Raw genomic sequence first — 15,617 nt, 5'->3', positions numbered from 1 at the left:
GAACGATATTCGACTTTTGCTCCTCTATTGTCGAATGGCATTTTTGGCAGAAATTCACATCCCTACTCGAGGCAAACTATTCTCAAAGACTTACTTTTAGACATTATTTGGGTAGCACACATATTCTGAATGCCTTCGGCAGAATTCAAATGAGCCATTTTAATCTAGAATAATCTAGATTAATTCCAAGATTCCAGTGAGATTAATCTAGATTAAAAAATTAATCTATGCCCACCTCTAATATATATATATTTAATTTAGGCCTATATGATCCGAAGTAACTAGTAACGTCTCGGTTACGTATGTAACCCTAGTTCCCTGATAGGGAACGAGACGCTGCGTCAAACGCTGTGGGAACGCTAGGGCTGGGCGATATGGACCAAAAGTCATATCCCGATATATTTTGGCTGAATATCGATATACGATATATATCCCGATATTTTTTTCGTAAAGTGAGAGCAAATGTTCAGTCAAAGCCAAATATAGTCTTCACTGTAAAAATTATTAATTGATTCGTATTAAAGCTACTATTAAAGTTCTCAGTCAAGAGCAGTGAGTGATTTCCTCTGTGTTTTTGTTGTTTTATTAACATTAAATAGATAGTTCTCCCAAAAATTTTAATTGTCATCATTTACCCTCTCAAGTTGTTTTAAACCTGAATAAGTTTCTTTGTTCTGTTGAAGTTAATTGGAAGAATGTGGGTAACCAAACAGTTGATGTACCCCAGTGATTTCCATAGTATATTTTCCCTATGGAAGTCAATGGGGACCCACATTTTTCCAAATATATCTTATTTTGTGTTCAGCACAAGAAATAAATTAATACAGGCTTGGAACAACATTACAGTGAATAAATAATGACAGAATTTTTATTTTTGGGCGAACTATACCTTTAAGGACAAGCTGCTGCATGTTTACTACTAGGGCTACTGTCTCTTTAAGACCTGTCCGCGACGCGTCTATAAACGCATTTGGCAAGCAGATTTCTCTCAATTTTCTCGGTTTGCTTTCAGTTTAGACATAACCAACTTTCCTTATGTAAACTTGTGTGTTTTTGAGAGTATTAGCAAAATAAGACTCGAAAGATAACTTAGTCCAGTAACCAGGCGCTGTTTGTTAGACAGGCTTTTAGTGCATGTGCGGGTGCATGTGGGTGTTCGCGCTCAGTAAAGCGCATGTTAGAACAGCGCATCAGCAGTGAATGACATGTTTAACCGGCAAGGCTTTAAAGCAAATGCAAATAATGAACTTTTGTGAACTCACTGAGCTGATGTGTCCCTGTTCCTCTGTGTTAATATTTGATGTGAGTATTTGTCACGGAGGCGCCAGAACTGCTACTGATAGAATGCACAATATACTATATATTTCTACAAAAGCAGTCAGCAGCTTGCTTGGAGCAAGGATCATAGCGCAAATTTGAACTATATCGATATATGCGATATGGTCTAATTCCATATCACATTTAAAAATATATCGATATATTTTTTTATATCGATATATCGCCCAGCCCTAGGGAACGCCCCTGCGTTGTGCGTCATGAAGCACGTATGGAATCAGCCCAATGGAGAGATGGAACGTCATAGGCGGGTGACGTCATCGACCAGGAAACTAAAAAGCACCCCATATACACAAGCGCAACAGCTTCTGATAGGCCTGAAGGAAGCGCTAGCGGGAATGCCGGGAGTATGGTGGAATGACGCAGCGTCTCGTTCCCTATCAGGGAACTAGGGTTACATACGTAACCGAGACGTTCCCTTTCAAGGGAACTCGAGCTGCGTCAAACGCTGTGGGAACGCTAATACCCACGTCGCCATAGGACTAAGTGACCGCCATGTGAGAACTAGCGCACAGAGGACGAGAGCACCTGTGCCCCAGGGGTAGAACTTAAGTCTAGATCGTAGAACTTAATGAAAGTATGCGGTGAAGACCATCCAGCCGCATCACAAACGTCACTGAGGGAAACTCCTGACAGTAAGGCTTTAGAAGCCGCCATACTCCTGGTAGAGTGGGCTCGTACAGCCAAAGGTGAAGGCTGACCAGCCGACTCATAAGCAAGTGAGATAGCCTCGACCACCCACTTGCTCATTCTCTGTTTAGACGCGGGACACCCCTTCTTGGGTGGCCCAAAGCACACAAATAGTTGTTCTGACTTCCTCCACAGGGCAGTTCTGTGGACATAGGCGTCTAACGCCCTAACAGGGCAGAGTAAATTAAGTTTCTCCTGGTCAGACGACAGAAATGGAGGAGGACAAAAGGCCTGCAGAACTGTAGGTCTAACAACATTAGTAGGGACCTTGGGAACGTAACCTGGTCTAGGATGCAGAAAAGCCTTAACCATGCCAGGCGAAAATTCCAGGCACGAGGGTGAAACCGACAGAGCCTGCAAATCTCCGATTCTCTTTAGTGAGGAGATAGCAAGAAGAAAGATAGTCTTAAACATGAGAAACTTCTCAGGAACTTCTTCGATAGGTTCAAGAGGAGCTAGGGAAAGACCTTCTAATACGATGGCCAGATCCCAGGCCGGCACCCTCGTACGAACTGCTGGCTTCAGCCTCAGTGTGCCACGAAGGAAACGAGTTATAAGCGGGTGTCTCCCAAGAGAAACTCCACTGAAAGGGACGTGGTAAGCAGCCAGTGCCGCCACATACACCTTTAGTGTGGAGGGGGATAGCCCTGTGGAGAAGCGCTCCTGCAGGAATTCCAGCACTGCACCCACTGGGCAGTTAACTGGGTCCTGCAGGTGCTCTCCACACCAAGAAGTGAAGAGTTTCCACTTCAAGGCATAAAGCTTCCTCGTGGATGGAGCTCTGGAGTGTAGAATGGTCTCAACAACCTCGGTTGAGAGACCAAAGTTCATGAGCTGGGCCCCCTCAGAGGCCAGGCCCACAATACTGGGCGGGGGTGAAATATCATGCTGCCCGCCTGAGAGAGTAGATCCCTCCTGACCGGGAGCTCCAAGGGAGAGCCGTCCAGGAGAGAAATCAGGTCCGCAAACCATACTCGGGCCGGCCAGAACGGGGCTACTAATAGTAGGCTGACCCCGTCCCGGCGAACCCTCTCCAGAACTCCAGGTAGCAGAGCAATCGGGGGAAAGGCGAACAGACGTGACCTCGGCCACGGCTGCACCATAGCGTCCAACCCCAGAGGGGCTGGATGGCTGATGGAAAACCACAGATGACAATGCGTGGTCTCCTTGGAAGCGAATAGGTCCACCTCGGCGCGACCGAAACTCAACCAAAGGAGCTCCACCACCTCGGGATGGAGTCTCCAATCCCCCGGCCTCGGCCCCTGTCTCGACAGAGAGTCTGCTACCACATTCAAATACCCAGGAAGATACATTCCTCTCAGAAATAGTAACCTCCCTTGGGACCACAGGAGGATCTGACGGGCCAACTTGTAAAGCCGGCGAAACCGCAGGCCCCCCTGATGATTTATATAAGAGACCACCGACGTGTTGTCTGACTGAACTAACACATGATGACCTCTCAGGTCTGCTAGGAAGTGTTTCAGAGCCTGGAACACCGCCAACATCTCTAGACAATTCATAAGCCGTGATAGATGATGGTCCTGCGACAGCCCTTGGGCTGGACGACCACTCGTGACCGCCCCCCACCCTGTGAGGGAAGCATCCGTCGTTAGCGTTACGCGACGACAAAGAGCCCCCAACACAGGCCCTTTGAATAGGAACCAAGTTTCTTTCCACATGACTAGAGCACGAAGGCAGCGCCGCGTGACTTTGACCGTGCGGAGCGGATTTCCCCTCGGGGAGAATCCCTTGGTCCTGAGCCACCACTGTAGCGATCTCATGTACAACAGGCCACAAGGTATAACGTCGGACGCTGCTGCCATCAGACCCGACAGTCTCTAAAACTGTTTTACAGTAAGTAGCTGGCCTAGCTTTACTTGTTTCACAGCTGAGAGAATCGAAACGCAGAGCATCTTGAATTTTGGCTTCCTTACCGAGCGATTCAATAGGCGCAGGTCTAAAATTGGACGCAACCCCCCATCCTATTTTGGAACGATGAAATATCGGCTGTAATAGCCTGACTCCACACTGGGAGGAGGAACCCGTTCTATAGCCTCCTTTTGAAGGAGTGCTTTCACCTCTTGTTCCATAACCAGAGCCTGCTCAGGGCCCACCACTGTAGGCAGAACCCCTCTGAATCTTGGTGGACGACACCTGAATTGGATAGCATAATCCCTTTCTATTGTCTGCAGGACCCAATGAGATATTTTTGGAAGGCTTTTCCACTCTGCCAGAAATTCTACTAAGGGTACCAGTCTCTCGAGACTGGCCTCTGGTGTAACTTGAGCAGCAAACGCAGCGCCCTGTAACGGCACACCGGCAGGGAACAACTGGTCTAACCGCTCTGAAACCCTCCTCAGAGGGAGCGAGCGTCCCTCGGGAAATCGCTCGCTGGGACCGTCTGCGCCCCGGCATGAAGGCGGGGTTGGCAGAACGGGCCCCTGAGGGCACCGAGGAAGAATGGGCATCGGTGGGGACCACCCTCAGTGTCCTGCGCGCCGTGGCGCCAGGACTTCTTCTTAGCCGAAGCCTTCTTAGCTAATATAACTGTCCTCAGATCAGTTCTATTACTGGGAGATTTCGGCTGAGAGTGCCGCGGCTGAGCCCACTGTCCAGCAGGGGGAGCACGAGACGCGACACTCTGCTTCAGCGCCCTAAATGATGAGTTCGCAGACGGCCGGGGCTGCTCCCGCCCAGCTGCCCCAGGGACATGAATTTTTAAAGGGAGAAATTTCTTAAAAGCTGTTGTTTGCTTTTCCTTCTCCTGGAATTTATCGATGGCAGAATTTACAGCATCGCCAAAAAAACCCAGGGGGGAGAGAGGAGTGTCTAAAAGGAAAGCCTTTTCTTTTATATTTGTCTGATTTAACCACAGATGTCTTTCTGCGGCCACCAGAGCTGCCATAGATCGACCCACTAGCTTGGCCGACTCTCTGGTTGCACGCAGGGATAAATCAGCAGCCTGACGCAGTTCGCGAACCACGTCAGCACTGACCTCCTCACTCTCACTCACGTCCCTCAGCAGGTCAGCCTGGTATGCCTGCATAATAGACATAGTATGCAGACATGACGCAGCCTGACCCGCCGCCGAATACGCTTTACCTACAAAAACCGAAATATTTCTAAGAGGCTTGGTGGGTAATGCCGGTGCCTTAACAGATGACGCAGCCTCGAGGGAGAGAAAACTCGCAAGCGTCTCTTCCACGCGAGGCATAGCCGAATAACCATATGATTTTGCCCCCACAATATTAGAATATATTGAAGTCTGGGGACTAAACACTCTAAATGACACTGTTTTTTTTCCACGATTTCGACACCTCAGTGTGGAGATCGGGAAAAAACGGCAAGCACCGGCGTGGAGGTTGCACTCGTGACGGCAAAAAAACTCTCATTTAATTTTGATTTAGAAACAGACTCCTGTCTAGTCACTGGCCATACAATGCTGAGTTTTTCTACAGCTCTTGTTAATACCTCCACTAGCTCATCACTTTCGGGAGTGTAAGGTGGCGAATCCTCCTCATCTCCCTTATTCATAACTGGTGCCTCAGCCCGAGCGGAAGAAACCGCAGCGCGTGCTTCCGAACACGGGACTGAGGCACTGGATCTCACAGGTGAAGGGAGAGATAAGGCAGAGCCCGTCTCTAACCCCGCTGAGAGATCCATCTGCGATCCCCACGATACGCGTCGTCGCTCTGCCTCGGCAAGAGCGGGACCCGAACCGCGGGGAGCGCGCACCTAACCGCTCTCCTCGAAGAGCGCCCGGCGGGAGCTGAGCGTCCTTAATGGCAGACGCTCGCAATGCTCACAATCAGCTCCCTCGAGAGCTGACTGGGCATGCTGCACTCCCAAACAAACAACACAAAGAACGTGTGTATCCCCACTCGTAAAATAACGCGAGCAGGGAGGGACACACTTCTAAAACTGCTGTTCGTTCGCCATATCTCTCTTAATATATATATATATATATATATATATATATATATATATTGTTTGTGTGGTGCAGAGTATGTAAAGACAGACAATATTCACACAGGGACAGATTCACATATAGCGCGACTGAAGGCACAGAAAGCTGTTGCGCTTGTGTTTATGGGGTGCTTTATAGTTTCCTGGTCGATGACGTCACCCGCCTATGACGTTCCATCTCTCCATTGGGCTGATTCCATACGTGCTTCATGACGCACAACGCAGGGGCGTTCCCACAGCGTTTGACGCAGCTCGAGTTCCCTTAAAAGGGAACTGACTACTTGAGTAGTTTTTTCATTGGGTACTTATTACTCTTACTCAAGTAACTATTAAGATTATTGATTTTACTTTGAGTAAATATTTCTATAAGTACTTGTATTTTTACTTGAGTACAGTTTTTGGATACTCTACCCACCTCTGCTGATGGTGAAACGCGCCAATTAGGAATGCAGGAATTAAGGCATATAAAAAATATAGCTGCAAGCAGCCATTACGGGGCCAAGCGCAAAAGAAGACGACAGGACATGCCAACATGGCTGGGAGTTTCAGACCAACTGCAGCAAGGAGCAATTTTAAGAGAATTTTGGCAAAATGGCTGAAAAATCAGATATATTAACTAAACGTATGATTTAATGGATTTTCTTTTTCGACAAATAGTTGACGCAGTTATGAAATCGATGTGATGTGGTCAGAGTTAGGTGACAATGACACATTATAGACATTATATAATCAACTTATAGCACCAGTGCAACCAGTGGTTAGCTCCAAAGTTAGTCTGGAGCCCTGTGAATTAATAATTACTTTACTATGAACTAATGATGAGTTAAGACATGTACTAATGAAGAACTAACCTTAACTACGACATGAGTCATATGCATTCCTGCATAAATATACCATCTTAACTACAGGTTAGTACATGCTTGTTAATTAATGTATTAATTAACAATTTGGGGTAAACTAAATCAAACATGCTCATTTAGAAGAAAGAAAAGGGCACAATGTAAAATTTTTCATAAATTTGCCACCAGCAACTGTCACATACATCATTGAATGACACTATGTCCTGAAATATTAAATTTAACCTTACTCATTGAACACACAATAATGCATTCATCATTAAAAACAATTTAATCTCATTACGTTTTAAATGATTCCTTCTGCCATCAAGAGTGGAATACCTACACTAACATATCCATTAAACAGATGCAATTTTCTAAATTAAAATCAGTGTTAGCACAGATGATAGTAATTTCTGTGGTTATTTTGTGGATTGGTTTACTGTCTTTATATCATAATGCAGTCGGATGTTAGTCTTGTTTTCTTGCCCCTGCAAAATGTGTCCACTTTCCTCCTACCGTTCAGTTCCTTCTCCATACAAATTCGGGCACAGCACCTCTGCTCTTCCACTTCTTTACAAACCACCGAAAAGCTCCAAATGATACCTGATTTAGAAGAGCTGAATATGTATAGAACATGTGTAATTGATAACTTTTTGAAGATGTACTCTTAAAGGGCCAAGACAAGAAATTACATAATGATACATTAAGTCATGAATTCATGTTACTTTATAAGTATGAATTAATGATGAGTTAGTAATAATGTCTTCAATAGGGTCTTTTATTTTTATTTATACAATTAAACATATATGGACTTAAAAGAAAGTCCAAACATACCTGTAAAGACACATATACGATACGTTTACATGTAAAATAGGGAATAAACTATAAGCTAATGCTAATTGAAGCATTACAGTTAATTATTGTACATAACCTGCTGAAACCTCCCAAATACAACATGCATGCAAACATGTCTTTAATTATTAATTCTGTTTACCAAATAAGTCAACATTTATGAGATTAAAATGCCATCATTACCATAGGAAGGCAACCAACGTGCCGAGCGAGCACCGAGTGTGCCACTAATAGTGATGGGTCGTTCGCGAATGAACCGACTCTATTTTTAAAAATATAGCCTATAGAAATTAAATCATTATGTAATAATGAAATAATGAATTTATTTTATTTTATTTAAAATAATTGACTAGTTCAAAGAACAAAACATTATTATATAGACCTAAAGGCGCACACATTCGTTTCGACTGTCTGATCAGCCATTCTGTCCCTGTCAATCATACATGAGGTGTCAACTAATTATACGGCATGAGGGAGGACACACACACACACACACACACACACACACACACACACACACACACACACACACACACACACACACACACACACACACACACACACCTAATCAGATAGTTCATGCTGTTACTAAACATAGGCCTAAATAAACTATACAAATCAGAAAACGGTTTAGATCAAATTACATTTATTAGTGCTAGTTATTAGTATATTTTCCACGTTTGATTAGATGGATCTGTGTAATTAATGGCTAAAAAATCATGTGCCATTCCAATTATTTGTCACAAAGCTGCAGATAGCAGATTATGATATTACATTTTAAATTATGGCAGTATTAAATTATATGTTTAATTCAGATTACTTCTTATTTATTCTTACGGAGACTGATTGATTTCGTTTATCCCTAAACGTTAATTAATGCATTATCAAACATGTTTAGGATTGCTGTTATTCATCCATGAATCAGTATGACTCCTGTTGAAGTTAAGGATCGCTCTTCATTGGTACATGATTAGTTCATATATTCACTAATCATGAGTTAATGTTGAATTAACTGTTAATTCAGGTATTAGTACATGATTATTCATGCCCTGTTATTGTAAAGTGTTAACAGATAGGCTATGATGAGTAATATTCATCAGTTCACTCAATGCATGTGTAAAATTCAAAACAACTGATAGAACATGTTATGTTGACTTTAAATTTGAATATCAGATATGCGAATATGGCTGAAAATGAACTGTACATTAAAAATGCAACTACAAAACAAGCAACAAAAAGGCTAACAAATTCAATAAAAGGAACATTTAAAATGGTAACCATATTGTACAACTTTTTTTTCTGTCTGTTTTCTCTAAACACTGTAAATGAACTTAAATTGTGTCCATATTTTAAAGCGTTATATTCTGCATCTACATTTTGCTCCTCTCATCCTTTCTTCACTCTACAGATTGAACTTAATTCCTCGTCTTATTTTCTGCTCTTTCTTTCATTGGAGTATAATTTGAGTATAATTACTGAAGGTTAAAGGTCATCCACTTTACCTACAGTAAATCCCACTGGCCCACTTTATCTAACACATTGAGCCAAAATGGGTCAGCAATATTTAAAGGGGGTGGTTGAATATTTCACTTTTTTTAACTTTAGTTAGTGTGTAATGTTGCTGTTTGAGCATAAACAACATCTGCAAAGTTATGACGCTCAAATTTCAATGTAAAGGGAGATATATATATATATATAATATATATATTTTTAAATCACTTTGAGGACTATAACGAACTTCTTCCCCGGTTAATGACTTCACTAACCCTTAAACTTACACAAACCCTGCCCCGGGGAGAATGCAACAAAGGGAATGAGGCCATGATGATGGTAAAAATAGGAAAACTTGTAGTAAAACACATTTGGGAGTCTGCTCAAGCTGTCACATTCGTCTTTTCACAATTATTGCAATACACTTTAGCACAAATGCAATAGCATATCATAAAAGCAAGATTACACCGTAAGTTAACCATAATTAAACTAAGCCAGTTCTACATTCATGCAGCATATTCTCTTGACTTGTAGGAAATTTACAACAGTTCCCACGGGAACGATTTATATATGACAGATTTATGCTAATCAATGACTTGAACATAGTTAACTTCACATCAGCCACGTAAATTCATCAACTAACCATTCAGAAACATCCTGTTGCCTTCTAGTTGTTGTCAGTTCTTGAGTCTCTCCATCATTGTCTGACTCCCGTTTGAACATAAAAGGCTGAACAGTTTCTGACATTTGTGAGTGCCTGTCTGTGTGAGGTAATCAGAGCTGCTAACACTAACTCCTGAAGCTCCGCCCTGTTTTTGAAAGGGGACCAGCTCATTTGCATTTACAAAGACGCACAAAAACAAGCATGTTTTTGCTTACCCTCAAAAAGTGACAATTTTAACATGTTTTAAATTATCTGCAAGGAATTTTGATCTAAAACGTCACATACACACTCTGGGGACAGAGACTTGCTGTACATCTTGTAAAAAAAAAAAAAAAAAAGGCATTATAGGACCCCTTTAAAACACCTTACAAGAAAATTAACACATTTTTAAAAGAAAATTGCCAGGTAAACCGTAGTAACAAATAAAACCGGAGTGATCACAAAAATATGCCTATTTGTTTACACAAAGAGAAATCTTTTAATTTAGATGATAAAATCTTATGTCAGAGGGTCTTCTAAATTTTACCATAAGGGTGTCCTTCCTTGAGATGTGGCCACACCCACCAATGTCATATTGCATCAACCAAATTTATCATTTAAAGAAATAGTTCATCTTTAATTAAAGTCGGTTTTAATGTAAAATGTAAACCCATTACGCACAGTACAATCAAAGCCTGGTTCACACGGGACGATTTTAAAATTGTCGGCCGATTTTCCAAACCTGAGAGACCCCACACACGGCGATAAAAAATAAAAAAAAATAAAAAAAACACAGGTCTAACAGTTTTGGTCCTACAGTGTGTGGTGCGCACCCACATGGCAAAATCAACACATCACACACGAACCGATTTGACTCCCGAGCATTCCCAGGTCAGACGGAAAATCCCTCGAGATCAAACGTGACTTCAGAACATAAACAATCATGGCGGACGAAGAGGATGCAGTGGCGATAGTTTGTTTTTAACCGAAAAAAAAATATCAAAAGAAAAGGCGATGGTCAAAGAACTGGAGACAACGCAAGCATGGACGGCTGTTTTGATTTTGTTTCCCGGTGCTTCCTCTGTGCCTCGTCACCTCGCTTTCTGATTGGCTACACGCTACAGTCCACAGGCTGTGTGCTCGTTTGTCCCCGGGGGACACCACACATGAGGAGAAATCAGGCCAAAAAAAAATCCAACACGTTAGATATCCCCGATTTGAGATTGGAGCGGTCCCGACGTCCTTCAGAGCAGACGAGAGCACTCTTAACACACCACACACGGCAGGAATATCCAAACAGATTATTTTACGATAATCGGAGCATACTTAAGATTGTCGGAAGGGGTAAATCGGGGCTAAAATCGCCCTAATTATCCTGCCGTGTGAACCAGGCTTTAAACGGCCCACTTTACCTGCATTGACCGTACATGTATTTTTAAGCGTATAGCCATTTCCTATTGGAAGCTATTGCCAAAAAGTCTCTGAAAACAAAAACACGGGAATGTTCAGGTTATTAAATATTACTTTATTGTAGGACACAAAGAATACACAAGGAATATCATGATTCTCCTTTGAATCTGCTCTTCCACCAGATCCGACTCATCTTTGAGTCTCAGTGCCCTCCTCCACATTTTTTCTTGGGGAGCACTTCAGTCTTCTGCCACAGACTTGGAGTAGTAATGCCAATCACACCGTAAGCAATTCTCTGTCCAGCATTCCCACTGAGTTTACTCTCCTCATCTGAACCCATTCCCAGATCATCTTCCTTCTCATGAACCACCACCGCACGTCCCAGAATGGAATAAGGCCCAAATAGCTTGGCCTCTGGGAGCTTCAGGAACTGCCTTATAACTCCTTGCTCAGAAGCAAAGTTGCCCAGGTCTCCAGGATGATGAGGGTGGTCAACGCCGTGTGGGTTGTAATGAGGACCAACAGTGATGCTCCATTGACTGAGGTCTCCATACCGATGGATGTGCATGGCACGCTGTTGATGATCGATGGCAGGCAAACCACGGAGGTTGATTTTCACTTCTAAATCTCCATTGGGGAAGACCTGCTTGAAGAGGATTTGCCCAAAGATCTTTGGCTGGCAAGGTGGCAAATTAGGGCTGGGAGTTACTTCACAAGTGGCATAGATTGTGTTGTCGAACTCCACGACTTCCGGCTGTGGAGCTTCGGCAATCGAACAAACCGGATTTTGAGAGAACTCTCCTCCTTGTATATGCAGGACCAGCAATATCAGAGGGAATATTAGGATGATTTTCTCCATATTGATCTTTAAAGCCTACAATGAAGAGTGGATTTAGTGAAATCATGTCATTTGGGTTAAGAATGTAATATTTGATAGAATAAAGGTCAAAGCTTTGTTGCAGGGAGGTTTGAGAATGGAAGTTGCATTAGGTAAAATAGCACAACCAGATTAGTTTGCAACAGAAAACCATATAAGAAACTGCATATTTCTTAATTGCCATGTACCCTTGTGAAAAAAAGTGTGCTTATTTGTATTGAGTGTGTACTAGTAGTATATTGAAAGTATAATTTAAAAAAAAACTGTAGCTCTACTTGCAGATAACACTGATGAATTATAAAAAGCCCTTTAAGAGTACATAACCTACACTTTCACAAGTTTCACACCTGCCAGCCTAAGTGCCTATGACAATTTTAATTGCATGTATATTTTTAAATGCATGGCATTAAAGTTTAATCAAGCAAGTCCTAAAAATTGTGACTTGAGTCCCCCACCTCTGCTGATTAATGTACACGTGACTGTGGGTGAGTGCCAGAGTGTCGCGAGGCAGAAAATTAGTTTTAAACATTTTCATACATGTACCAGCAAATGTAACTGATTTAAATAGAAATTATATTAATATACATTTTAGTTGACCATAAATGCACAGGAAATCTCAGTACATTCAGCAGTGCACTTTAACCACATTTCAAAGACAATACAAGTAATTATGAAGTTACAAATAAAGATGTACTTCAGTCAGGTAACAGTTTAATATACATTTAAAACTACAATACATTTTCATTTAATTGCATAAACATGCAATTAAGTCTGAAAACATTATATTCTTGCACTTAAGTACATATATTTTTACAGGTTTCTTTTGAATAATATGTACTTTTCTTAAAAGCATACTAAAGTGTACTTTCACAAGGGCAGGTATAACAAAAGACAACATTCATATTTCTGAAAATACTTGAAAAAAAAAAAAACAGTCAACCTAAACCAGCAAAGGTGTATTACCATATAGGTGAAAAGTTGTCCTTAATCCGTGTGGAGCCTGAATATTGCAGTCCCAAAAATACTACAACACTTAATCTGTGTGCAATCCTGAACTGGGGTAGAGAATGTTCCTTTGCAATCAAACTTTTGGTTGCTCTTTTAGGAACTCATGTGGAGCTACAAGTTAACCATGATAGTCCGTTAGCCTGTTAATCACTGATTTAGTTCACCTGTGTTTCATTTAGCTCCCTTTGTTTGCCTGTGTATATTTACATTTACATTTAGTCATTTAGCAGACACTTTTAACCAAAGCGACTTACATATAGCACTCAGTTTATTCAGTTCTTTGTCTTGCATTGCACAATATGTTCTCCAGTGTAGATTATCATCATTGTTTTCTGTTTTTTACTGCTTTAGATTCCTCTTCTCTTCATTCGGTGACTCAACTGTGCCACATTAATTCTTAGTTAGTGTACAATTCAACTTGAAATTCATGCTTGACACCACTTCTTATAGCAGCTATTTATCTCACATAAGTGAATATCTGACAGTTTTTCTTTTTCAATAAACCATTTCTACAGACTCTGATGTCCCAAGTCTGGCAAGCCAATACTTCACATTCAATTGTACTGTTATTTAATTGTCTTTGAAAGCGGAAGTAAAAATGCCTTGTATTTTCAGATTTATACAGAGAGCAGAGCAAAGTCTTATTAATGTTAACTTTGTTTTTCCCATCACCATCAATTCCTAGTCACGACCAATGATCCAGTTGCTATCATGTAGCTTGTTAGCCATGCCTTGGCTGTGTAATTACCTGTGTCGGTGGCAATGATTGTCTTTGCACTAACTGATTCATTGCAGTAAATTATCAAGGCCTGTAAAGGAGATGTACGAGAACTCCTTAAATTCAGAGACTCGATTTAAGATTCTCTCATGGGATGCCAATACAGTTTTTGGGGATATAAGAACATTGGATAGAAAATGAACTTTTGACTAAACAATAAACATTACATAAATATGATGAACAATGAGTCATAAAATTCACCTCTAAAAAAAGATACTGTGCAGGTACAATTTTGTCCCTAGGGGTACTAAATATATAACTGTACCTTTAAAGGTCCACAATAGGTCCCTAGGGTACAATTATGTCCCCAAAATGGCTTATAAAGGTACAGCATTTTAGGTTTAGATGTGAAAGGTAAATTTTGTAGCTTTTGAAACTAGTTCTTTTTTTTACACCACCATATCAAGTTGTTTTAAGTGTCAAAAATATATTTTGTTACTGTTTCTGACACATGTGGTCGAGGATTATTCTTTGTGTGACAACACCATTGTCCATGATTAGAATTTCATGATTTAGCCTCTCATACCTTATTTCCTTAATAAACACTATATATTTGGCTAACACTATATATTTGCAGGGTTAGCCATTGTAATTAGTGTTTTATGTCAGTTTTTACATTTTGAAATATCCTGCCGTTTGGATTGCGTGATTTTGTTAGGCCGCACAAAACGGAACGCAGCGACTCAGATTATACACGCCTCGGCCACCAAATGGGGCAGCCATAGAATAATTAATGTACTAATTTGTCTTTTCAGTAATAAATTGTACTTTACAGTATTAGTTGTCTTTATGTATCCTTGTAACATTGCCAAATTATTATTTTCTCTTTTTTTACCATAGAAGCCCATCAGCAGGTTTTCTGATTTTGAAGGTCCTCAGTTTCTTTTTGATGTTCAGGCTAAATTGGACCAAAAACAAAGGAAACCTTCAGCATCAGATAGGATCAAAATAAAAAGAACATTGTATGAAAGCATGACTCAGTACAGTATGTAAGGATTACTCATTAACTGTGCCAAAGTATTAATGGGTCACATTTTAATTACATTTAAAAAAAACAAAAGTGTTTAAAATATTTTTTCAGGTATTTGACTTATAACGGATCGGTTTAAGGCCCTGACTCTGAGGCACCCCATTTTAAAGGACTAAGAAGGCAATGGATATGTAAATAGATGATTTTAATCTTAATATTACTACTCTTGGTCTGTTCCTACAGTTTCTTATTTTGTGTAAAAAAAGAAAGAAAACTGACCAAATACTAATTTAAATAGCACATATAGCCCATGTCTCTGAAACGCATTGTTTACCTTTGAGCGTACACCTTTGGCTGATATCGAAGGAGTGAAAAGACTTTGGTCGTTTAAAAGAGTCTCTGCAACCTGAAAAAAGCACATGCAATCAAATTGCAAGGCCTGTGGTGAGAGCATATATTTATATATGCTCTTGTGTATTGTTCTCAAATGTAGCATTATAATGAGTGACAAGAATAAACATTTTCTGTTTCTTGCCTTGAATTCAGAAATAACATGGATGTTGTTGGAGAGAATGCTACCTCAATAGAGGGACATGTGCAAGTCCTACAGGACCAATATCGAAAGACACAGCCAGGTACTCTAATTGATGAAGAGCGAATGAGGAGGACCTTTGCCTGGAGGCGGAAGGAGATTACTGGTGGGATGACTGTTGAAGATGCTGTCAACAAATATCTGTCTTAAACAGTCCATTAGTGTG

At 41.1% G+C, this 15,617-nt stretch overlaps 1 protein-coding gene across 1 annotated transcript; it reads right to left on the bottom strand.

Annotated features, from left to right (window-relative positions):
• Positions 1-11,326: 11,326 nt before the first annotated feature.
• On the bottom strand, positions 11,327-13,197 carry LOC143710745 (uncharacterized). The gene is made up of 2 exons (XM_077201873.1): positions 13,067-13,197; positions 11,327-12,100 (listed from the first exon to the last, which is right to left on the bottom strand). Exons 1-2 carry the CDS (start codon positions 13,067-13,069, stop codon positions 11,429-11,431), a joined length of 675 nt encoding a protein of 224 aa, XP_077057988.1. The 5' UTR covers positions 13,070-13,197; the 3' UTR covers positions 11,327-11,428.
• Between the last annotated feature and the right edge of the window lie 2,420 nt (positions 13,198-15,617).

The sequence above is a fragment of the Siphateles boraxobius genome, unplaced genomic scaffold (assembly GCF_051911475.1).
Source record: "Siphateles boraxobius isolate OS27281-9 unplaced genomic scaffold, OSU_SipBor_1 48, whole genome shotgun sequence".
Classification (NCBI taxonomy): domain Eukaryota; kingdom Metazoa; phylum Chordata; class Actinopteri; order Cypriniformes; family Leuciscidae; genus Siphateles; species Siphateles boraxobius.
This window is presented reverse-complemented; position numbering and strand designations above follow the sequence as displayed.